We start from the raw sequence: 26,508 nt of genomic DNA on the forward strand, positions 1-26,508 counted from the left end.
TATTTATTATAGTTAATGTTTTATTTCCTCCTTTCAAAATAAGCCCACAATAAACAAAACAAAAATAACCTCCAAAGTTGTTAACTTTTATTATGTTTTGAATTATTTCTTCACATTACATTATAAAACTCTTTGTAAATTATCTGCTCTATGACATATTTTTCTTTTGAAAAATTTTTCTTAGGATCATAGAAATATGAGTGAGCTATTAGTATAGTAAATATTTTATATATTGGTTTTATTTTATATACAGACTTCTAAGAATATATAGAAATTATCAGTACTATACCCTTCCCTTCAGAACTGGGAAATAAGAATAGTCAGATTGCCTGTAGGAAGTTAAGCGAAAATGAATCAGAGCAGAGATATGCCAAATCACCTAACCTGATGGAATGTATTAACATATGTAAAGAAAAATGTATTAACCAAACAGTGTTGGCCAGTCCCAGAGGCAAAATCTCATTGCTGTGTCTCATTGTAAATTAATAAATTAATTAAAGTAATAATTCACTGATTGCAATTTGACTTCCTGTGCAGATTGCCCACGGGGAGAAAATGGCCTTGTCAAGTAGATACAAATATTCCAGTTTTTGAGGCAATTACATTTCTTGCTGTAAATTGAATTGACATTTAGTCCCAAGATTCTGTTTAACGTTAGTCTGCCACTAAGAAATAAATCCTCTGAACTTACAAAACTGGGTTTTAGGGTATATAAAGGCTTCTGATCATCCCTCCCACTTTGGGGGGCTCTCAGTAAATAGCCACATCCTTTCTTCCCATAATGGGACTCGTTTATCTCAGGTAAACCAGCATCTTCCCTTACTGCTTCTACACGTAGGAATTATAGTCCCTCCAGACACCTTTGAAATATTGAATTCTATGTCTTCTATTGTTTGATATTTTCAGCATTTACTAACTCCATCCACTCAGGAATGCACTTTGCACATCAGGAAGAGCTCACGGTGACTCATTCACTCACTCATACCATAACTCTTCATCAAGTGCCTCCTAAGTGAAATCCTGTGCTCTGCCAGGTGCTGAAATGTTAGCGGTAAGGATCTCAGTTTAATGGAGAAAACAAACTGGTTTAGAGTGCTTTGGTGGGTCATTAGTGCTGCTGAAGCTTCATGACGGAAACCTATCCAAACCCTGGGACTGGGGGCGGCACGGGGAGAACTGGATGGTGTGTGTGTGGGAGAAAGGGTGTGGGGGGTTGAGGGAGCATTTCCAACAGGGATCAAAGCTCCAGAAATAAGGGAGAGCAAGGCTTATTTGGGAAATGTGACCAGTTATGTAACAGAAGTAAAAAGCAAGAAGTGCACGGATGGAGTGGTTGTCAGCGAAGCTGGAAAGGAAAGCAGAGATGAGCCATGACCTTATTTGTTCCAGGACCACTTAGCAAAAGTATCCCTACTGAAATCCTCTCGCATTCTAGTCCATGGATTGTGTTTTCAACTACACCAGGGGTTGGCAAGTTTTTTCTGCAGAGGGCGAGATAGTAGATATTTTTGGCTTGCTGAAAAACTTGGTCTTAGGGTAGTTAAACGCTTTCAAAAGGTCATAGAAGCCATGTGAGAGGCAGAACTAAAATCCAGATTATCTGATTCTTGGGTTTTTCACTTCAGCTGTACTCTACAGTGACAGATATAAAAAAGAAAGAAAACACATCTAAATATATAGTATAATTAATATTACGTAACTATATCAAGATTTTTTAAATATCTATTATGAGCTGGACTTACTGTCTTTGCTCAAAACTCACCTTCAATAAGGAAATAGCTCCCCTACTCTTTCTTACTTGACAAATGCATTAACACTGTCTACATGGCAAAAAAGCTGGCCACACCACCGACCGAATCTGTCACCACCTTGGTCTTGGACTTCCAGGCTCCAGAACTGTGAAAAATACCACGTTGATTGTTTAAGCCACCCAGTCTATGGTGTTGTGTTATAGAGCCTGAACAGGCTAAGACGATACTAATGTTTGAGAAATACTACCCCAGGATACACAAGGCTTCTTAATGACATTTTGGGAGGGGTAAGTGGTAAAGAATACACAGCCATAACACTTTCATACACCTATTTGGGTAAGAAGAACATCAAGCTCATGTAATCAACTGTTTGAATATGATGTGTTTTGTCACAGCATCATGATAAATATATTATGTGTGGGTATATTTGACTTCTGGAAAGACAAAACCTTTGGGGGTAGTACTTGTTAATACTACATGACTCTAATATTTTAAAACATTAAACAATCCACTCCTGGATTATTATTGCCCATTTTCTTAAGCAATTATAATGAATGACTGGGTCACCTGGGTATTTTACTTGGTAATTGAAAGTGTGAATACTGTAACAACAAATTATTTTGCCTTTAAGAATGTTTTAAACTCATATTTATTAAGTGAGGAATGGCTTATGCACTTGGGCCTGATTACATTAATTCAGTATTTAGCACTGAATTCTATTTTGGAAGAATCAAGAAAATAATTATAATACCACATATTAACATGTCAGCTTTTTATGTTTCTGAGTGGCTCAGTCAGTTTTGTTATAGAATGTTATAGAAAATTGTTGGTATTCTTTACTTGTTACTGGATTATGGTTTCAATAAAATTTAGAAAAAAAACGTTGCTGAGTATTTCTTCAATTAATTGAGCTTTGTAAACCCATTCCCTAACACTCCATTTTCATATGACAGGGACATATTTGGTGATAGTCACATCTTGCTTTTTTCACTATAGTGTTTCTCAAACTTACATTAAAAAGATACATTTAAATAGAACTGTACTTATTCGTTGGCTTTTATAATTATTAGAGAATATTGTTATTTTTATTTAGCCATGAACTAAATTTTTTTTTTTAATTTTTTTTTTTTCAACGTTTATTTATTTTTGGGACAGAGAGAGACAGAGCATGAACGGGGGAGGGGCAGAGAGAGAGGGAGACACAGAATTGGAAACAGGCTCCAGGCTCTGAGCCATCAGCCCAGAGCCCGACGCGGGGCTCGAGCTCACGGACCGCGAGATCGTGACCTGGCTAAAGTCGGATGCTTAACCGACTGCGCCACCCAGGCGCCCCACCATGAACTAAATTTTAAAAGTATTTTCTGTCTCTGCCTTTCATTCTATTCTTCGGCCAAATGATTTTTAAATGAAAACTTACTAGAATAATACAGGGTCTTTAAAGAAATTTTGATTCTCTGGGGGCACCTGGGTGGCTTAGATGGTTAAGCGTCCAACTTCGGCTCAGGTCATGATCTCGCTGTCCGTGAGTTCGGGCCTTATGTTGGGCTCTGTGCTGACAGCTCAGAGCCTGGAGCCTGTTTCGGATTCTGTGTCTCCCTCTCTCTCTGCCCCTTCCCTGCTCACATTCCGTCTCTCTCTCTCTCTGAAAAATGAATAAATCTTAAAAAAAATAATAAAAATAAAAAAAGAAATAAAAAAAGAAATTTTTATTCTCCAAGTGACTTGTTTTTATATTTACATACTTTTATTTATCTGTCCCTAAGTTCATTATATATATATATATATATATATATATATATATATAGTTTTCTTTAAAAATAGGAGGCATGGGGCACCTCAGTGGCTCAGTCTGTTAAGCGTCTGACTTTTGATTTTGGTTCGGGTCATGATCTCACCGCTGAGACAGAGCCTTGTGCCTTTGGATTCTGCCCTGGGTGTTCTCTCTCACTCTCCCTTTCTCTCTCTCTCTCTCCCCCCTGGGTGTTCTTTGTCTCTCTCTCTCTCTCTCTCTCTCTCTCTCTCTCTCTCCCCCAAAACACAAAACAAAACAAAAAACCAAAAGAGTCATTTAATAGTCATTTAAACATGCACATGGTCAAAATTTTATAAAGGTTTATCATATATAGCAATTTGATTAAATTTTGCAGAACAAAATTATTTTTATAGTTAAACACATAGTATATTTCTTCACAAAGTTTATTGCCTTAGTCATTTCTCAAAATATCCAAAATAATAAATATTGTCACTATAGTTATCTTGATTCTCTTGTAAAAGATAAGATGTTTGGTCATCTATTTTTATGTTTATAATTTATAAAATATCTTCCACTTCCTACATCATTGAAAGTCACTGGATTATGTGTTCCGGTTTGTGTGTTAATGTGGCAAGAAAATAACCAATTTGTTATTATTTTTACGAAGTAGTATGAAAAATCTTTAGCATATTAATAAACTTTAGATGTTGAATTTTAAAGTCTTTGGGGCATAATATTTGAAGTGTTCTCATATATGTAACTTATATAAATTGTATATGTCACTCATAGAAGTGTTGAGACCGAAGAAATCCGACTTCAGTTTTGACTAATGCAATATCTGCAATTAAACTCTTTACCAACAGGTGGTGCTAGAAAGTTTAATATTTGTTTCAGTAGCCGTACTTCTTGGGGGGAAAATGTGGCAATTTTTTAAGCACTATAAAACAATAGTTATATATAATTAACCCCTGCTTGCTTTTGTTCCAGCTCCACCTAAGACCGTACGATTGGTTGGTGGTAGCGGTCCTCATGAGGGCAGAGTGGAGATTTTCCACAGTGGCCACTGGGGCACGGTCTGTGATGACCACTGGGAGCTACGAGGTGGACAGGTCATCTGTAGAAGTTTGGGTTACCAAGGTGTTCAAGCTGTGCATAAGGGAGCTTACTTTGGACAAGGTAATTAAAAAATATATTTTATATATATATATAGTTTTTTTATATATATGTATATATAGTTTTATATATAGTATATGTATATAAATATATATAGTATATATATATATATATACTATATATACATATAGTATATATATAGTGTATATATATGTATATATAGTTTTTTTTTAATGAAATGTTGGCCCCTCTCTAATACACAGAATATAGTAGCAGCAGGAACATATAAAATAGGAAGAGATACCCTATGTAGGAGTTTTTTTCAAAAGCCCTTCCTAGAAAGTAGAAATGAAAAGAAATAGATCTTAAAAATAAATGGCATACGCTCTCAGGAGATCTTTAGTGTTTAAACGGTGTTTAGACTCGTTTGGTTCAGTAGACAACACCAGAGGAAAATAGTGATTGGTGCAGTAGAAGAGGAGAACTAGGGACAGGTGAACCACAGGCCGTCCTGGGAAGCTCAGTTTATGGATCCGGGTCTTGGAGGCATATGAGCATTTCCCTGTGCTCGCTCACATTCTCTCCTCTGCGGAACTGGAGAGCCGGGCACCGGCTTGTGCATTTTCCTCGCAGTCGTGTTCCACAGCAGTGAGATCTATCCTTGGTCCCTGAGGGAGCACCTGTATTCTAAAAGGACAGTGAGGAGCCTTGAAAGAGAAAGAAGCAATTACATAGGCTCTCCCTACCCGCTCCTTATGATTTCTCTAAATCCTTTAAGAAACGTGATGAGAAATAAGGGAAGAGGTAGGTTACTTTCCCCTCTATTTGAGGTTCGTAAAACACTGAGTAATTCTGTTGCTGCATGCATATTTGTGTATTTTTACCCAGCTGACTCCATAACCTGCTCTATGAATGTATTAAAGAGCTAGGAAGAGAGGCACCTGGGTGGCTCAGTTGGCCTAGCGTCCAACTTCGGCCCAGGTCATGATCTCGCAGTTCTTGAGTTTGAGCCCCGTGTCAGGCTCTGTGCTGACAGCTCAGAGCTTGGAGCCTGCTTCAGATTCTTTGTCCCTCCCCTCACCATCCCCCCTCTCAAAAATCAATAAATGTTAAAAAAGAATTTTTTTTTAAGAGCTAGGAAGAAAATTTGCAGGGGCCAAAAGTATTTGAATGTATACATCTTGACATTTTTACTGTCTCATTTATTTTTCCTAAATGGGTACCTTACAACAGGTTTTATGTATAGTTAAACATATGAGCGTTTCAATTCAAATGATAAAGAGATTAGAAAAAAGTAACCATATAAATTAGACTTTTAAAGTCACTATTTTTTTTCCTTATTTACTCTACAAATCTGACAAATACATAATTAGTTTCTCTGAAATTGATGTTGACAAAAAAAATTGGCCTTGATTTTATTAAGTGTTATTTTAGATATGGGCAAGAAGAATTTTCATGCAAAGTTATAAACATAAGATTATCTGGTAATGCTGCTATTTTGTCTATAGCAATAAAATAAGGGAGTGTGTCAAGATAAATAAACTTTAGGGGCGCCTGGGTGGCTCAGTCGGTTAAGCATCCGACTTCGGCTCAGGTCATGATCTCGCGGTCCGTGAGTTCGAGCCCCGCGTCGGGCTCTGGGCTGATGGCTCAGAGCCTGGAGCCTGTTTCCGATTCTGTGTCTCCCTCTCTCTGTGCCCCTCCCCCGTTCATGCTCTGTCTCTCTCTGTCTCAAAAATAAATAAATGTTAAAAAAATTTAAAAAAAAACCATAAAATAAAAAATAAAAGAAGAGATAAATTGGGGCGCCTGGGTGGCTGAGAGCCTGCCTGGGATTCTCTGTCTCCCTGTCTCTTTCTGTCTCTCTGTCTCTCAAAAATAAATAAGCATTTAAAAAGAGAGAGAAAATTAAGCAGAGATCCAGGTTCCAAAGTCTTCAGAGGTCAGAAAAATCATTTAGTCTCATATGAAGAGGGGAGATAAGACAAAAGAGTGTGGTGATGGCGAGAAGTTCTGTACCTAGGCTCAGCCCCTGGCCCCAGTTTTTAATTTGTGTCTTACAGCTTTGAACAAAAGAAACAAAGGAAATAGAAAAGATCCATAATTTTCTACAACCATACATCTTTGGAATTTCCATACGTTCCATCTCTACTATATTTTCAGAACTTTCTCCCCGGGTTGAAAAGTATGGGACTAAAATCATTCTTGCACCTCTAAAGTGTACCTCCTAAAGCAAAACGTTTTAAATATCAATAAGCCAGATAATTGTTTTTTCCAGAGAAGAAAACAAAATTTAAAAATCCCCAACTCTTGGTCACTGGAGAGTCAAATGAATCAGTCAGTCATTTAGCAAGACTGAGCTGCCAACCTTAGTTTCAACAACGTATGAGGAGAGAATTTATTTCTGTGGAAACTAAGACCAATAGCATGAAAGCCCATTTATTTCAAATATTTAATCATATAAAATATTTCAGATGACTGTTAGCATCTATGAAGTGAACAACCACAGTGCTTAATGGATGAAATACAATTTTCATCGATGGTGACTTCTTCACCTGGTAGATGGATAAAATTATTCAGTTGTAAGAATAACAACATGTAGATTATTTGAATTATTAGGATGAGCCTTTGTTGACAAAGTGAAATACAGTTTGCCATTTTTCAGATAATTTAAACATGGGCTAGCTGAATAACTGAATCCAAAAAGAGAAAACTATCCTAAAACAGGGAAAAACTCACCTTTCCTCAAGATGAGTGATTTTATAGCTTACATTATACAGAGAGACATTTAACTTTGTGTCTTTAAGAAACAAGCCTCACGCACCCAGGTGACTCAGTCTGTTTAGCGTCTGACATGGGCTCAGGTCATAATCTCAAGGTTCGTGAATTCAAGCCCACCTCAGGCTCGCAGCTCTCAGTGGAGAACCCGCTTCAGATCCTTTATCCCCCTCTCTCTGCCCCTCCCCTACTTGTGTTCTCTCAAAAATAATAAAAAGGAAGGGAAGGGAAGGGAAGGGAGGGGAGGGGAGGGGAGGGGAGGGGAGGGGAGGGAAGGGAAGGGAAGGGAAGGGAAGGGAAGGGAAGGGAAGGGAAGGGAAGGGAAGGGAAGGGAAAAGAAGGGAAAAGCCCCACACCCCGTGGGATGCCTGGGTGGCTCAGTCAGTTGAGTGTCCAACTCTTGATTTCGGCTCAGGTCATGATCCCAGGGTCAGACTTTGCACTGAGTATGGAAGCTGTTTAAGATTCTCTGTGTCCCTCTCTCTCCCTCTGCCCTTCTCCCCTGCTTATATGCGCTCTCTCTCTCTGAAATAAAAATTACAAAATCTATGATTAAAAAAAGGAAACAAACCCTGTACGTGCAATTTATTAATCTCTTATACCTTGAAGTAAACCTTTCATCTATTATAAAGGGTAAACCAAATTCAGAGCAACAGCAGTAGCATATGTACTGTAATTCGCGGAAAACGAGTAACGTTTGGCAGAATATGATCTGTGGAAGGAAAGCAAACAAGATGTTGTTCCCCAGCTTCATTTCCTCACTGAATATGAAGCCTTGCCCTACACTTAAAAGCTTTTTTCTCTTGTTGTGCAAGTTTGTATTTAAATTTTAGGTTGTTGACACACAGTGTAATATTGATTTCAGGGGTAGAATTTAGTTGACTCATCACTTACATGTAACACCCAGTACTCATCACAGTAAGTGCCCTCCTTAATGCCCATCACCCATTTAGCCCATCCCTTCGATACAACACCTGCCAGCAGCCCTCAGTTTGTTCTCTGTATTTAAGAGTCTCTAATGGTTTGCCTCCCTCTTTTTATTTTATTTTTCCTTCCCTTCCCCTATGTTCATCATCGTGTTTCTTAAGTTCGACATGAGTGAAATCATGTGATACTTGTCTTTCTCTGAATTATTTTGCTTAGCACAGTACATTCGAGTTCCATCCACATTGTTGCACATAGCAAGATTTCATTCTTTTGATGGCTGAGTAATATTCCATTATAAATATATATATATATATGTATATATATATATATGTATATACATATATATACACACAAACCATACACACACACACACACACACATATATATATATATATATATACACATATCTAAATACATATACACAAACCACATCTTCTTTATCCATTTGTCAGTTGATGGACATTTGGACTCTTTCCATAATATGGCTGTTGTTGTTAATGCTGCTATAAATATCATGGTGTACAAAGCTGTTTTCCATTGAGTTCCAAACATAGGTGGTAAACACAAAGTTAGAGATGTCTCAAGCTTACATTAACATTAAGGCCTACTCTCACAAGTAAAGTATTCTTGTCCCCATAGCCCTTCTTCCTGCTTGTATCTCCAGGGATTAAGAAAAGACAGAAATAAGTATTCTGAAATCCTGGCAAGAATATGTTTTCCATTTAAATAAGTAATAAAACAATAGAATTTAGTCTAATGTGAAATGCGTCATTGGGCTGTATGGAGACAGTTCTCTCATATTTTGTTTGGATAACTGACTACTTCTCGAAGATGAGGGTCCATTTTTAGTGAGGCTGTGTTTTCACGGTAGTTGGTGATTCTATACATGATACTAGAGTGTTGTTATAATGAAACAACCAGGCATGTCTGAATTTTGTTTTTCTTTAACATTCTTAATTGCCTACTGAAGTGAATTGGAAAGACTAAGAATTTTATAACTGAGGAGATATGAGATGAAACCTTAACTCTGCTACTTCTGTCTCAGATTGCATTTTCCCCCCAATAAAATGAGAATCAGAGCACCAACCCCATCAGATTTATTCTGAATCTTAAATGAGTTGGCATACAGAAAGTACTCAACACAAAGCTTGGCTCATAGCATCGCTCAATATGGTGGCAGAGATCACTGTAAGCAACGGCTCCAACTGTATCATTCCAAAGGTATTTGCCATCCTCTTTGAAAGGATCAGTACCATATTGTCGATGACATCAGGGATATTCCAGGGCTCAAAGTTGAATGTGACTTTGTACTCCACAGAAGTGTGACTGCAGGAGTGTCTTCTGTGGGGAAGCCAACCCTGTCCTCACTCTTCTCAAGACAGACCCTGCTCTTTTCACCTCTCTGTGGATACTTCAATACCAAACAATTGGACAATGATTATGAGAATTTTAAGATAATAAAGCAAGCTGATCTGGGAGACATAATAGAACTGAGGTTATTTGTTCTGAAGAAAAAGACCCTGAGCAATAAATTTCATGATCTGCTTCATTGTACGTTGTATTTTAAGAACCGGGCTTACATTGTAAGCTGATTGGGGATTAGACACGGCAAACAACCTCTTTATGTGAAGCTGTTTCAACTCCTCCACCTTAAATTTACAGTTTCACTCAGGAGGAAAAGAAAAGGCAATTCCGAACGCAGGATAGAGACTGGAAAGGAAACTTAGAAATATGAGTGGAGGTGGGCGTAGGGGAGAGAAAGAGAGAGATGCATTCAGGTTTTAATTACTTGTTCCCTGGGGAAGTAAGAAAAATCAGATCAACACTATATTGTACATTACTCCCAGAACTGAAACAAGAAGAAAAAAGTTTAAATTTATACCCTTTGTATTTTCCCCCTTAAAGAAAAAACCGAATTCTGGGCATAGTTATTCCCCTCCTCCCCCTTCTGGTTTTAAAACAGCAAACCTGACTTACCCAGGATAATCCTTGTTAGCTTTAAAAACAATTACTTTTGCAGCTGCAGGCAAAATGTTTTATAGGAATAAAGCTTAAAGCTCACTCCTTTAAATAGGTTCTTTAATTTGGATGCACCTTTTGCATACAGTGGGATGTTCTTTTTTTTTTTTTTTTTTTTTTTTTTTTTTTTTTTTTTGAGTACACCAAAAGGTTAAACTTAAGGAAGCACTGAGTGGCTCCTGGTCACTGCACGGGGCAGTGCAGGGCGAGGGAGTCACTTCTCTGCCTGGACAGGCTTTCCAGTCTCTTGTTCCAGTGGCCTCCCAGCAGTGAACTTGGACGAGCTTTACCGACCATGGTGGTCCTCCAGGGTTTGTCCCATCAGTTCTTGCTGATGCAGAAAGCTGGAGCTGGACTGGGGTAGCCAACTCGTCTTCTAAGTTTACAGGAGTTTGCGCTGCCGCTCCAAACGTGAAAGCAGAAACTAAAGAAAATTCTAAACATAAATATCATCTTTTTTTTTTTTTTAGTACTCCTTTCACATTTCATAATCAATTTTCCAAGTGGAAGTTTTTAAATTACAAGAATAAATGGAAGGAGATCAAAAATATCACTGTACCTCTGAACTGACCCTTCAGCGAATGCAAGTAAAATCTCAAATATAAAATATGTCAGTGACTCAGAACTCAAATTCTTACAGACTGACCCCTGCCCACTGGAAGTTTTAAAATGTAAATGTTTGGGGCGCCTGGGTGGCGCAGTCGGTTAAGCGTCCGACTTCAGCCAGGTCACGATCTCACGGTCCGTGAGTTCGAGCCCTGCGTCGGGCTCTGGGCTGATGGCTCAGAGCCTGGAGCCTGCTTCTGATTCTGTGTCTCCCTCTCTCTCTGCCCCTCCCCCGTTCATGCTCTGTCTCTCTCTGTCCCCCCCAAAATAAATAAACGTTGAAAAAAAAATTAAAAATAAATAAATAAATAAATAAATAAATAAATAAAATAAAATAAAATGTAAATGTTTAGGTACACTGGGTGGCTCAGTCGTTGAATGTCTGACTTGGGCTCAGGTCGTGATCTCAGGGTTTGTGGGTTCAAGCCCCGCATCAGGCTCTGTGCTGACAACTGGGAGCCTGGAGCCTGGAGCCTGCTTCCGATTCTGTGTCTCCCTCACTCTCTGCCCCTCCCCCACTCACACTCTGTCTCTCTCTCCTTCACAAATAAATAAACATTAAAAACAATTTTTTTAATGTAGATGTTTAGGGCCACTGGGTGGTTCAACCATTTGAACATCCAACTCTTGATTTGGGCTCAGGTCATGATCCCAGGGTCGCAGGATCAAGCCCTGCGAGCCCCCACACTGAGCATGCAGCCTGCTTAAGATTCTCTCTTTCTCTCTCTCCCTCTGCCCCGCTCCCCTACTCATGCTCTCTCTCTCTCTCTCTAATAAAAAAATAAAAAAAATAAATAGAAATAAAAATAAAAAATAAAATAAAAGGTAGATGTTTGGCTGCTGGGTATTGTGGAACCTGATTTGGAGCCCATTGAGTTCTTAACACATCTGTTTTGTTACTTATGGTAACAAAGCCAATACGAAGTGTGGGGTAATATTGTTAATCAAGTACACACTATATGATATCACTTAGTGCTCACATTGCCTGTGAGAATAGATATTATAGCCCCAGTCTGCATAGAGAAAGTCAGCCAACTTAACAGAGCTGTCACAAAACCTGCCCAAATTTGCGCAATGGTTATGGTGGTTGTGGGGGGAGGGGGGGAGACAAGATTCGCGCCTTCACCTATTTCTTTCCGCTAGACAGAATGTCCTTCTAAGTTCGTTATCTTGAAGAATTTCCAAAGAGCTTCTTTAAAATCTTAGAATCACAGAATTTTAAAGGTAAATGAAATCCCGGAGCTATATCAGCCCCACCTCCTTATTCTGCATCTATGCTAAAACAGGGAAAATGCGTGTCTTCTTCAGAACCACTAAACTAGAATTGACAACCATAGTCTAAGTTTACCCATCCTCAATTCTAATTCCCATTCCGTTTCCACCTTTGATTTTTAACCTCACCAAAAAAACAAAACAAAACAAAAGGCTTTTTTCTTGAAGGAGTTGTTGACTTCTCAACCAGAAGTCTTTTTTTTTTTTTTTTAATTTTTATTGTTTATTTATTTTTGAAAGAGAGAGACACACACAGAATGTGAGTGGGGGAGGGGCAGAGAGAGAGAGAGACACAGAATTCCAGGCTCTGAGCTGTCAGCACAGAGACCGACGTGGGGCTTGAACGCAAGTCGGAGACCATGACCTGAGCTGAAGTCGGACGCTTCACCGACTGAGCCATCCAGGCGCCCCACAACTAGAAGTCTTTAAAGTAATCCAGATTGAAATCACCCAGCCCTGACTAGATTTAATTAAAATTCGTTCAGACTTTTAACTAACAGCGGTTTTTGCTTCTCCACACACCTATTCGGCAGCTGCTCTGCAATCTCATCACTATACTACCTCTTGTGAAATATGATCACCTTTTTGGTGTTTGTTGTTTCCCAGAAAAGTGGTAAGGGACTGGACAGCAGATTCAATCGGAATCTTTGAAACAGATATCCCTATCTGTAATTTTTTAAAAAGAGATTATGAGGGAATGGCATCATCGGTTGAGCATATTCCCAGGCATCACAAACCAAACTCATAAAATTTCAGAAGCCGTGGACAACACAGTGATAGCTGTCTGCTTTTGGAAACACAAAATCAGTCAATTTGCTCTCCTTCCAGCCCCCAAATGGTAAAGGGAATTGTAGATGTGTACGTGGTTAGGTAGATAAATAGATAGATGGATGACAAATAGATAGGAGTATAAAATAAACTGAACACCTCGATTTTGCATAGTTTCCCACTAGCCAGAAAGAAAGTTCAGAGACAAACAATAACAATGACAGCAGCAGTACCCAAATTCCTTGTGTAATAGTTATTACGTAAAGAAATAAAAATAAAATTTGTTTTTTAATCTCTGAGGTTTACATCAAGGTAAAATTTTATGAATCTTATGCTACGTTTGAATTAATTTTTAATGCAGAAAACAATTTGGAATGAGATGGAAAGATGCATATTAAACACATGTTTCCCTTAGGCTCAATAGTCCTGAATATACTAATATAAAATTAAAACAAATCTGTGAAAATTATTTTTATAACTCTCTTTGGGCTTCTGTGCAGTCAGTGAATTGTACCTAGTCTTAAATGTCATCATGTTCTGTCTCTTGGTGTCATTCTGTTATTTTGATAAACGCAAACATTTTTCCTGAGTCTCAGTTGATGTACCTGTGAAATGGAGATAATCGCCATTATTTTACAGGGTTATTAGAAGACGTAAATTTTAAACATCAGGTGTAGAAAAAACCTAGGATGTTCACTGTGGCTGAATCTTTTCTACATCGCTAAAGACCAGAGTTACTGAATCGCCCAATATGTCTATCATATCCATGTCCTTGGTGGAAAAAACACCGGAATAGGAGGTAGGGGCTCTAGATACAGGTATCGACTCTGCTGCTGATTACGTATGTGATCTCAGTTGCCTCATCTACTCTAAAACATAAGCTGGAAGTCAGTGCAAGAAGGAAAGGATTTCGATTCCCTTCACTCACGGAGGCAGACAAAACAGATCTGCTGAACGACTGACTCTAACGACGCAGGGGATTGCAGCGAATCATTTTTTAAAGGCACTGGCTCCACGCAGATGCAGGGTGGAAATTAGCTACATGACCTTGGCCCAACTTACTTACTCTCTTCGATTTTCCCTCTCCTCAACAGTAAAATGGCACTGGAAGAGCACTTAACTTCTTAAGGTTATTTGAGGACTCAATGAGATAACAGATTAAAAGTACTTGGAACGTGTTCAGCCACATCATTAATTCGTCACAGAGTGGGCTTAAATGTTCACGATTACTACTACAGCTTTGGCATTCTGACATTTGTGACTTCCTTTACGGAGGCTTCTCAACATTTGTGTTCACATATCAGCACATGAATGGACTCTTTTCCGTGTTGTGCTACCCCTGCGGGGCTGTCCTGCTGGTGCTCCAGCCACTGGAGGGGAGGGATTCTCATTCTTCTGTTTTCCCCGGATTGTGAAATGTCTGCACTGCTGAGATCGAAATCCAGTGACTGAACCCACAAAATGAGGAGTGAACGCATCACAGTGCCCTGGAACAGAGACTCTCATAGAGCCATCCCATTCTTGGGCTCCCGTTATGACAGACCCATGCTGTCCCCAAAAGTTTCACTTACATTTGTTGATACACTTTATGAATGTCTGTATGTGTAATAGACACAATGTAGAAATGTCCCACTGTTTTGGCTCTCTTCTACGTGGACATGGGCAGAGTTCCACGATTTGTGCAGTTGTGATTATTTGCATATATTTTTGAGTCCCTTTGGGGCTTCCAAAAAATTTAGATAGACTTTATACATTTACAAGGAAGCACACATGTGCAGACACGCCCACACATAGGAACACTCACAAACACAAAAAAGATGGGGCTATATCTTGTAAGAGCCCCTTGGGAATAAAAATGTATTCCTGGCAAGGTTTCTGATTTTGAGGTCATATTCCCCTAATCTTTTTCTTTTTTTATCTGCCTTAAAATTTTAAGTCAAACAGGCTCAATACTATTATAAACATTTCAAAATATACTTGAGTTCTCAGGTTACAACTTTTATAATTGATCAGCCCAGGAAAACCTTTCTTTTCTAATAGAAATATTGTTTGGGCCTGAATGATTTTTTTTTTTTAATTTTTTTTTTTCAACGTTTATTTATTTTTGGGACAGAGGGAGACAGAGCATGAACGGGGGAGGGGCAGAGAGAGAGGGAGACACAGAATCGGAAACAGGCTCCAGGCTCTGAGCCATCAGCCCAGAGCCTGACGCGGGGCTCGAACTCCCGGACCGCGAGATCGTGACCTGGCTGAAGTCGGACGCCTAACCGACTGCGCCACTCAGGCGCCCCTGGGCCTGAATGATTTAATTACTACTATATGAACTGAACAATGCAGTGTTCCGAATTACCTTGAGAACGTGAACCCAAATATAATTTTGTCTCATGTTTGGATCTTTCTAGTAGAGGCACAAATTCTTCAAAGATTAAGAGAATGCCCCAATTTATTTTATAGGTGGAAATAAAAATTTCCTATCTAACTCTGAGAGTAAATAAAAACACAAGTCTTCAGAGAAGAATCTCTCCATACACATCCTATTAACTGTCCTTCTAGCTTACAGACTTTCTTCTTTAATCCAACTTCTACATTTCTGTCAGATATACATTTCTAAAATATAGTTCTGATGATATCATTAAAAATTTTTTTTTTTTTTTTTAAGTTTAAGAGAGAAAGAGAGAGTGAGTTGGGGAGGGGCAGAGAGGGGAGAGAAAGAGAATCCCAAGCAGACTCCACACTAAGTGCAGATTCTGGTGCACCAACTGTGAGATATGACCCTGAGCCAAAATCAAGAGGTGGTCTCTCAACCCACTGAGCCACCTAGGTGCCCCAATGATGTCACTTCTTTTGGCGACTCACAATATACAATTCAGAGTGTTGTAAACATGGTCCTGGCTTTCTCTACAGGCTTCCCCTTGATTGCTCTCCCCTCATTAATGTACTTTGTGTTTTAGATGCCAGGATCCTGGTGACTGTCGTAATACATCAAGCATTACCTTGCGCCCCCACTCTATGGAATAACTTCTTTTATACGTGTGGAAAACCTCTCTCCATTTTTTTTTAAGTTAGGTCAAATGTTATCCACAAAGTGGTTACAGAATTCCCAATATTTGTAACTTATTCATATGTACACACACCACTATATTATTATGCACATCACTCACCATGTATATAAACTTATTTATTGAACTCATAGAATATTCGAAAAATCAGCAAGAGTAATGTCATTATGTATGCCATTATAGAGGCCTCTTTGAAAAAAAAAAGTCTTCACTTAATACCGTGTTTTATAAGTCACAAGGTCTGTTTCTAAGCTGAAGTGATTTCTAATTATGTTTTATATAGCTCTTTGACCAAAAGAGAACCTTTCAACATCACATTGATCTGAATTGAAAAAAATGTATTATTGATTATGCTGACGGTATTAAGATATTTATTTACCATCCACCAGACTTGCTAAGGGGTTTCTGGAAATTTAGCTGCTAAATCATCAGTTTCTTGATAGCATGAAATGTCCTTAAAAACACATCAGGAGGTTTGCATTATGTATATTTAACAAAACCCCACATCTTTCATTTAGAAGTCTTTCAAAGGTTCCATTTCTTATGTGTAAAAGAAAGGGGAATTTTTAAATGTGACACTCACAGAAAATCTTTAGAGTGTACCAGGAAAACATTTCTAAACATTATTTTTCAAATGATCTTCTCCTGGCATGCATGGATTCCTTTCAAAAAGCAGTTGTTTCCTTATTCATTGATAGAATAATGTCCTTCTCTTGAAAGTGGCAGTGAAGTCTGTGTATTTAGTTGGTTAAATATCTTCCAGGGAGCCTACTGCTGATGGCCGTTTACCCTTTAATGTGTCTGGGGAAGAGTTCAAGATAAAGAGAGTATTAGCTCTGTCATTTTGTTGTTGTTTGTCTGTGTTTACAATTAATAACCCACGGTCTTTTTGCAGGATAGTTTGTAAGCCCTTTGCTGATTGTATTAGACTTAGTTTAATTAAAAATAGATAATATGCTTTTTGATTGCCGATGGAACTGGAGGGTATTATGCTAAGTGAAATTAGTCAGAGAAAGACAAAAACCTTATGAGTTCACTCATATGAGGACTTTAAGAGACAAAACAGATGAACATAAGGGAAGGGAAACAAAAATAATATAAAAACAGGGAGGGGGGCGAAGCATAAGAGACTCATAAATATGGAGAATAAACAGAGGGTTACTGAGGGGTTGTGGGAGGGGGGATGGGCTCAACGGGTAGGGGCACTAAAGAATCTACTCCTGAAATCATCGTTGCACTATATGCTAACTAACTTGGATGTAAATTAAAAAAAAAAAAAAAGGTAATATATTTGGTAATCCAGGCACACATAAATAGCATTACACCAGAAGCTAAGAAAAGAACTCCGGTACCTGTTAATGTTTCAGAGAATGCCTCATACAGATGGCCTCAGACCATCAGGTCATTGCACATACCTGTGATTAGCAAAGCTTTTTTCCTTCTTATTTCTAAAAATAAAATGAATCTGTTAAAACCAATCATTCTTTTATCTACGATTTCATAGAGCTGTGGATATACCTTTCGTACAGGTCTTATTACGTTGTACCCTTACTAGTTTACACAGTGACAGAATATCAGGTTTCCCGGGGCAGATTAATTTTTGAATCCAAATAGGAAGCACGGCACTTGGATGTAGATAATAAGCAGCACCTTTGTCTTAACTTAGAGGGTCAACTAATGTTTTTGTCCCATTCAGACATAAACCCCAGACCGTGTTTACTGATGCATTTGTATCTGGTTTCTTCAGGTACCGGTCCAATCTGGCTGAATGAAGTGTTTTGTTTTGGGAGAGAATCATCTATCGAAGAATGTAAAATTAAACAGTGGGGTGCGAGAGTCTGTTCACACTCTGAAGATGCTGGAGTCACTTGCGTTTTATAAGGTTTCTTTTTCTTCCACATTTATGAAACCACTGTTGCAAAATGATTTTATAAGTTTTCTCCATTAAAATTGGTCCAGTGAGTATTTAAGAGATTAGGAATCTTGTCTAAAGAAAAGGAATTGTTTAAAATCACTGGCTAAACATACTGAATGCCGTCACACTTCCTATATGTCTATATTTAAACCATTTCAACTTCTTTAGGTTTTTAAATGGAATTTCTAACATAACGACATGCATCAAAAGGAACGGATTAAAGTCTAAGGCTTCTGGATTTTAAATGCCAATGATAATGGAAACGCCTTCCAATCATTGACCTCAGCTGATACCTTCACAAGATGACAAGTTTTGTCATTTTTGTTTTCTCTGTAATCTTTTGAGTTGATTTTAATTAAATTACTGTCTTAATAATGAGAGGATTGGGAAGAGGTTTTTTGTGCCGAGTTCGCAAAATCTCTAACCATACACGTTTGTTGAGGAAAAATTTTACCCGGCCATCAAATTCTCTGAATGTGCAATAACTTGGCTGTTAGATAGCAATGTTCATGACATACTTTGGCCATGATGAAAAACTTATCAGGAGATTTATAGGTCAATACAGGTCAGTAATATGATGATAAAGAAAAACAACACGATTATTTTACGTGTTCATGTATTGACAGTTTTACTTTTTGTTTGTTACTTTGTCTGAACCGTAAATTAGTTAAAAGCAGAGCATCTGAGAAAAGGTACAGACCGCCATCACTATATGTGTGTTGATAATTGGTGGATCAAACATGTCGTTTTCAACATGGAGCTCAGCTTGTTATGCATTTTAAATTAAGTTGAATAGTTGTTATAATTCTAAGACACTGTGTTTGAAATGTAAATACATGCAATCATTCTATTTTAAATAATGGCATGCACATGTCTTGAGCACAGAAGCAAGTTTCAGCCACCCTTCTTTGGAATCTTTCATGAAGTCCCTCAACGATTACAACCAGCAAAAGAGAGGTAAGACAGATAAAGAGAGAGATCTTCAGCCCTAAAGGGTCAGTGACCCTAACTAGCAATCTATCACCAGGTCTGTCTATGCAGGTCTAGTCTGTCTTAGAGTGTGAAAGGCCACCAGGAACCCAAGGCCTGTACCCTACTAAGTATACAGCCAGAAAGACCAGTGACTGCTATCGAAGCCAAGCCAAATCTAATCAAGCCCTGAGAAGAACATACTCTTTCAAGTTTCCTAAGCCCAACCCAGAGGGACACATGATTAGATAGTGGTACTACTATGGAATGGCTCTACCATTCCCTCTGTAATGGTGATAAGCAAAAAAGGGCTTATGTATTTTTTCATATCCTGAAGTCTCACTTCACAAATGGTAACCACGTAGTAGATTCCCTACTTCTCACTTGCAAAGGCAAAAATGTTGTCTTGGAAATGGAACTGTTGGAAATGGCCTGTTGAAAATGGCCTTTTACCACGTTATGTCCTTCTTCTTGTTAAACATAGGATGATTTTCTCCAGTGTAATTGTGACTAAGAGAATGGATTCTCAAGGTAGACAGACTGTCTCTAGAGCTCGCTCTGCATTCATCTGGTTATTAATTCCTTGTGCTCAACTGCACCGTATTTCCCTCATATGGCAAACAAGATGGTATGAAAAAGAATCCTTGGGGCACATGGGTGGCTCAGTCAGTTAAGCATCCAACTTTGGATGCTTGATTTCGGCTCAGGTCACAATCTCGTGGTTCGTTTGATCGAGCTCCACGTTGGGCTTTGCACTGACAGCATGAGGTCTGCTTGAGATTCTCTGTCTCCCTCTCTCTCTGCACCTTCCCCCTCACTTTGTCTCTTTCTCTCAAAATAAATAAACTTATTTTTAAAAAAAGAATCCTTCGCATATCAGCCTATATGAGATGTATGAGATCAGTGCCTATGGGTGTGTGTGCTGTACTGATGTCGACTGTATGGATACTTATTTTCCATGGAGGTATAGACATTTGTTTCTTGAAAACCAAGAAAGGCCTTTTTGTAATTGAGGTAATCCATTACACTCCGTCCAGTCTAGCAATGGGCTTAATTGTGCCAATATATTTGGGAGTTTTACTTTGGAATGCTAAATTGCATTATCTCCTTCATGAAGCAGTACTTTGTGATTTGGTGAAGGAAGGAAGGGAGGGAGGAAGGAAGGGAGGGAGGAAGAGAGGGAGGGGGGAGGGGAGGGAGGGAGGAAAGAAGCAAGGAAGAAAGGAAGAAAGAAAAAGAAAGAACACATGACCAGAATCATTGCATCCTACTTGTCTAGCCATCTAGCATCAAAATAAGTGCAGTGTGAATTAATTAAAAAAAAAAAAAATTAAGGAAGAAACAGAAAGAAAGGAAAGGGAGGTAGAAAATAGGAATACCAGTTGATATTTGAGAACCAAATCTATTTTACCTCAGTTACCTGAATAAATAATTTCAAGTAAAAGCCTCCAGTTTTGCAAAAACTTATGAACTATGATAGTCTGTATTCCAAAGATTTGATTAAGGCATATACCTGTCACAAATCATATAGTAATATTTGTGATTAAGGGGGAATGGAATATTTGAAACCTCAGTAATTTATGTGTGCTGAGGATTGCATTTATACTTATATCTAAGCCAGTCACTGACAAGAGATACAAACTTAGCATCATTGGATTTGCATAATAAGAATTATTCATGGGGGCGCCTGGGTGCCTTAGTCGGTTGAGCGTCTGAGCGTCCGACTTCGGCTCAGGTCATGATCTCACAGTTCGTGAGTTCGAGCCCCGCGTCGGGCTCTGTGCTGACAGCTCAGAGCCTGGAGCCTGCTTTGGATTCTGTGTCTCCCTCTCTGTTCCTCCCCTGCTCACACTCTGTCTCTCTCTCTCAAAAAAAAATAAAGATTAAAAAAAATTAAAAAAAAAAAAGAATTATTCATTCTCTGGAGTTGGAAAAGCTCAAGGTTCATGAAAGCTCAGGGGCCCATGTTAACTAAATGAAATCTCTGTTCTGGCAGAGAGCGGGAAGAAGTGAATGGTTATCAGGTAGACCATTAACAGTGTTTCCAGAGAAAGTACAATTAGGAGATTTTTATGTTGAGCTATTTTTTAACACATTGGAATGGAATATAGGAATTTTAGGAATCGCTGTTTGGCACTAGATATAGCTTTCTATCAGGCATATAACCACAGCATAGCCTGACATTTTAACTCTGTTTTTTCTTTAGTGAATGTTAGGTACCATAGTTTTAAGTGGTTTTGTTTAATCGAATCAGTCTTCTTGTCACATCACAACACTATTCCCATCTGGTATTTATCAGCTCTTTTGTTTTACAGGGTACTCTAGATTTAGAAGTTTAGTTATGTCATTTACAAAAGTTATTTTTATGCTTCTAACATCTCTTAACAAAAGACCTGTTTTAGGTATAGGTTATTATTTAGAATATTTGCTTTATCAAAAAGAAAAATGAGGGAGCATGACGTCAGCAAAATGGTAGAATAGTGACTCCACGAGCTCATTCCCCACAGAAACATTGAAAAACAAGTACAAACTGTCAGAACCAACCTCATCAGGACTCTGGAACACAGTCAAGATTTTACAGCAACTAAGCAAATGCAGAGTCAAGAGAAAGGCAACTTCCAAACAGCAGGGAAGTTTTGGAACATTTCTACTCACCCTTGTCCTACCCACCCTTGGATTTGGACTTCAGACTACCACAGCCTACATTCTGAGTTTGGGGCCCTGGTCCCCGATTCCAAAGACGCAGGGCAAACCTTCTCCGCAAATGATTGTGTGTGTCAGTTCTAACTCGTCTGAGTTGTTCCTGAAGGACTAATGCCAGCGTTCATCTCTGCTGTGCCTCACTTGAAACAAGCTGGAAAAGTAGCATGCCTTGCTCGAAAACTCTGCAAACTTAACACCCCTTAGGGGCCGGGCACCAAAAGTTACAGTTGAAACATACAATAGACTGCATAAAGCCTGCTAAGGAAAGCCAGAAAGAGTCTCTATGGACATTTTTTAAAAAGCCACGTATGCAGAGAAATGTAGAAAACTGTGTCCATGCCCAAGGCAAGATGTATGCACATCTGCCAAGACCAGAGAGGTAGCTTTTGTTATTGTTGCTGTTTTAAGTGTTTGTTTGGTTGGTTGGTTATGGGGACTTGGGGGGCTGCCAGTTCCTAGCATTCAAAAACACTAATGAAACACAAGCTAAGGAACAGAGACTTCAGTGACCACGCACAACAAGGGATGCAGTCTCTGCAGAATTAGTTCAGGGAAGTAACTAAACAAATAGACTACCACAACCTTCAAGAAACACAAACAGAGCAAACCATAGGGAAGGGGGAGAATCTGCTTTTCAGAGTCACCACATTACGATATTCAAAGGTCCAGTGTTCAACAACAACCCAAAATGACAAGGCATAAGAAGAAACAGGGAAGTAACCCACTGAAAGGAGCAAAATCAATGGACAGAAATGGCCCCTGAGAAGTCTGGTTGTTGGACGTACTCAACAAAGACCTTAAAACAACTGCTTAAATATGATTTAAAAAAAAACCAAAAGACAACTAAAGGCAATCAGAAATACTGTATTAAAATGAGAATATCAATTAAAAGATGGAAATTACAAAATGAGAAAAAACAGCCAAACCAGAATGTTGGATCTAAAAAGCTCCTAAATTACTAAAGCAAAAATATTCAGTAGAAGAGTTTAGCAGCAGCTATGAACAAGCAGAGGAAACAACCAGCCAGCCTGAAGATCGGGCAATCAAAACTATTGAATCTGAGAAGCAGGAAGAAAAAAAAAATGGGGAAAAGAAAGAAGAGCCTGAGGTATCTGTGGGATACCATCCTATGGACCAAAATATGCACTGAAAAATCCCAGAAATACACATACAGAGAGAGAGAGGAGAGAGTCGTAGTTCTATACTAGAACTACATTTTCCAGAATTCACTTCCCTGCATTGATTTATCATGGACCTCAAAAGACATTTTGAATGGGAGTTTAGCAGGAGACACTTATTTCTTCGTTTTTGTTTTCAGAGTTTATTTATTTTGAAAGAGAAAGAGCAGGGGAGGGGCAGAGAGACAGGGAGAGCAAGAATCACAAGCAGGCTCCACGCTGTCAGCATGGAGCCCGACATGAATCGCATACTCATGAACCTCGAGGTCATGACCTGAGCCAAATTCAAGTCGGACGCTTAACCTCCTGAGCCACGCAGGCGCCCCCACTGTTCTTTTTATGTGCCAAAAGTCACTACAGTGACAGCAGGGCCCGTTCTAAGTCTATACCGATCGTCACTGCTCTGCCAGCTTATGAGATCTGCAGGACAGCAGAACCGTAGCTCCTAAGATCCTTCAGGAGCCTCCCTCAGATCCCCTCATTCCTGAGCCAGATACATGAACTCCATGATGAACTCATCACCTTCTCCAGCAGGCCCCCTGGATCATCAAGTTGCAGGCAGCGAGAAACATGCAGTTTCCAGCTCACCCACATGGTTTCATTTTCTCCTTGCATTCTTTCCGCTCCTGTCCAACTTCCCTTCGAAAATGCTGATGCTGCTGACCTCAGATGTCATGGCACCAGGCACAAAAACGGTAGACTGGCATAGCCTACTTAACCAGCAACCCGAATCCCCCGGTGCAGAAGGTCACATCTCTTCAAGGGAAAACAGGAAGAGTTAGCTCTGGATTTTGAGACATTGGCCTTGGGCAGAAAAATGAACAGAAGAATGTAGGGCCTTTAATAATTGCAGTTGTGACCTTGATATTTAGAGTCTCTTCCAGTTTATATAAATTTTTTTAATGTTTATTTATTTTTGAGAGAGAGAGACAGAGTGTAAGCAGGGGTGGGGTAGAGAGAGAGGGAGACACAGAATCTGAAGCAGACTCCAGGTTCTGAGCTGTCAACACAGAGCCCGAAGCGGGGCTCGAACTCAAGAGCTGTGAGATCATGACCTGAGCCGAAATCAGACGTCCAACCGACTGAGCCACCCAGGTGCCCCGAGTTTCTTCCAATTTATAAAGCAGACAACTAAACGATGGAACTATTTTTAGTTACTTTGGCTATTGAACTGTGCTCTCTGAAGGCAACGGCTCTCTGAGAGTAAAATACACAAACCCAGGTTTTAACAGGTAAAGTATCAAACCTTTGTGCTGTGGGTTTTTCTACAAAAATGTCAACTGTGCCAAGAATTTTTAAAAGGGTATTTACTACATTATTTCAATAACTCTGAAATTCACTTGTGACCCTTAAGCTCTTTAGGGTTTCCTGAATAAAAAACTTTAGGATTGCATGCTTTTAAATTTTAGGTTAGGGAGAAAAACAAGACTGAACTGTATTTGTTAGTCATCCATGAACCTCCCTAGGGCCAACTAATTTCAACCAAAACTGTAAAACATTGCAATTAAAAAAAACAAAAAACAAAAAACAAATCTTTGATGCTTCCTGCTTGGAACATCACTCTAAAAAGGCTAAGATGACTGATGTAAGTTGTTCATTTATTTTATTTTGTTAAATTGCATAGAATCCGTCCCGTTCTGAGGGTTCTATGGCAGAATACAGTGATACAGAAAACAGAAGGGCTACTATTCTGAATAAGCACCTGTTAGGGAAATCAGGCCTATCTTTTAGAAAGCTAATGAATCCCGTATCCAAGTCAGCTGCCAGAGTGATTGCCGGATAAAAAGGAAAACCTGAGAAAGTTCCGAACCAAAAAAGAGAAAAGGAAGGAAGGAAGGAGAGAGAGAGAACGAGAGAGATCTGAGGAACAGCAAATCCGTTAATCATCTCTTCATTATATGCTGAAAAATTTGAATGAGAAGGTAAGTGGGTTTCTGGTATTTTTACACATCTTATGCTAAAGAAACAAGGTAACAAATGAGTTGGAAAAAAAAAAGGCTGTGCAGCTGTAGTATCAGACAATTATTTTTATCTTAGTGCTCAAATTCTAAATTGAATTCCTGCTCAAAAACACTTTCACTCCACATTGCGGTAGGAAGGGAATCGAGAAATTGAAAGGAACAACTTTATCCTAAAATTTTTCACCAGTGACTGGGCGCTCAAATTATATTTGGGGCAGCAATCCACCCGTCAACTTGACCTATGCTCATTCACATAACGACCACAGAAAACCATTTCTTATTGTTGTGTTTTTCATTTTAAAATAGAATTACGGTATTGTTTTCTTTGATAGGGGGAAAAGTTGCATCACATTAAGATAAAGCACAAAGACATCACGTTCTCTGTGGCTTATGTTCTCGTAGAGATGAACTTAAACAGTTGAGTATTATTGGTCAAGTGCCTTCTCGGTGAACAAGGACAGCTGTGTCATTTCAGGAACGAAGGTTTCTGGGAAGCCGTGGGATGTGGTCAGTGTAGCGGGCAGGAGGGGAAGACCCCCATTTCTGTCCGGGCTCTGCCTCATGGCTGGCAGCACGTTCTCTAGGGAAGTCAGCCTCTAGTCCTCAAATCCTAGCACAGAAAGTGGGAATGCTTATCCGTGACCTTGTTACCCTCCGGATGTGCGTGTGAGGACCAGATGACAGCATGAATTCCTGACAGGTCAGAAGTTAGGCATTTTCAGGCAGTCCTCATATTTATTAGCCTCCCCACATTTGACAAGGTTAAAAAAAAAAAAAAAAGTAAAGAAATGGAATTATTTTGGAGTTGGTTTTGTTACCTAGGCTGTTCCCTTTTTATTTTGATGTGGCTCCGAGACCTCCACACATCATAGCTTCGTTAGGGTTAAAACTGTGATAATGCCCTGTAAATAAAACAGAGGGTTTACTGGGTATCTAGAACTTTTCATTGACTCAGATCTCTAGGGAGGAAGAAATGCTGGGTGAATCAGCTGTGTCTAACTTAGTGAAGGAATTATCTTAAAAACTGAAAAACACATAAAACAAGGGGACTTTCCAAAGCCGCCTGGGGGGGACTTTGGCTTTGGTGTAGACACTCAGCTCTTGACATCCACAGAAGCTCTGAGAAAGAGAAGGGAAAGAAGGAGGAATTTTCACAGAGACTGATCCTACGTGGAAACCCAGCAGAAATCCCAGATCAAGAAGCCTTGGCCAAAATACTCCCAGATGAATCTGCTTCTTCTGCCTTCCAAAGATTTGATCCCTTTCCTGAGTAGTTTTCTCTCTTTACATAGTTCTCTCCTATCTCCCCTTTCTTTACTTTCCCCTCTCGCTCCAGAAAAGACTTGGGGTTTAATTTAAAAGCTGTTAGACTCAAACTGGCCAGTCCTCAAGAATGCCTGCCAAAGTCTTAATCCAAAGCACTTACTCATTGTCGGTCAGCCAGCGTCTGACACAGCACATGCCCACCCGGACAGGCTGTGGAAAGTTACAGAGCGGTAGGAAACGAGAAAGCAAAAAGGAAGCGACTTGAGTCCTTCTTAGGAAGTGGTTATGATCTAAGGGGGGAAAAATGTGGTTTGCCACAGAGGGGATTTTATTAGGGCCACAGAAGGATAGAACCTGAATAACCTGAGCTGAACACGAAGAGCTGCAAACAAACAAATCAATCCCTCCAAGAACAAAAACTCCAACTCAGGAGATTTTAATTGGATTTAAGAGGCATCTGGGAACCCCTG

The 26,508-nt window shown here is 39.2% G+C and overlaps 1 protein-coding gene and 1 long non-coding RNA gene across 2 annotated transcripts in view; one reads left to right on the forward strand and one right to left on the reverse strand.

The window, feature by feature from the left end:
* MSR1 (macrophage scavenger receptor 1) overlaps positions 1–18,339 on the forward strand; it is an 83,547-nt gene extending 65,208 nt beyond the window's left edge. Inside the window, exons 9-10 of the mRNA XM_045455103.1 lie at positions 4,492–4,680; positions 17,794–18,339. Coding sequence (XP_045311059.1) covers positions 4,492–4,680; positions 17,794–17,927 — 323 coding nt within the window. The 3' untranslated portion in view covers positions 17,928–18,339. The remainder of the gene's footprint in view (positions 1–4,491; positions 4,681–17,793) is intronic.
* LOC123586182 lies at positions 10,481–26,280 on the reverse strand. The gene is made up of 3 exons (XR_006706658.1): positions 26,199–26,280; positions 25,591–25,674; positions 10,481–10,765 (listed from the first exon to the last, which is right to left on the reverse strand). It is a non-coding gene; the product is annotated as an uncharacterized LOC123586182 (long non-coding RNA).
* Positions 26,281–26,508: the final 228 nt, after the last annotated feature.

This window comes from Leopardus geoffroyi, chromosome B1, assembly GCF_018350155.1.
Source record: "Leopardus geoffroyi isolate Oge1 chromosome B1, O.geoffroyi_Oge1_pat1.0, whole genome shotgun sequence".
Lineage (NCBI taxonomy): Eukaryota > Metazoa > Chordata > Mammalia > Carnivora > Felidae > Leopardus > Leopardus geoffroyi.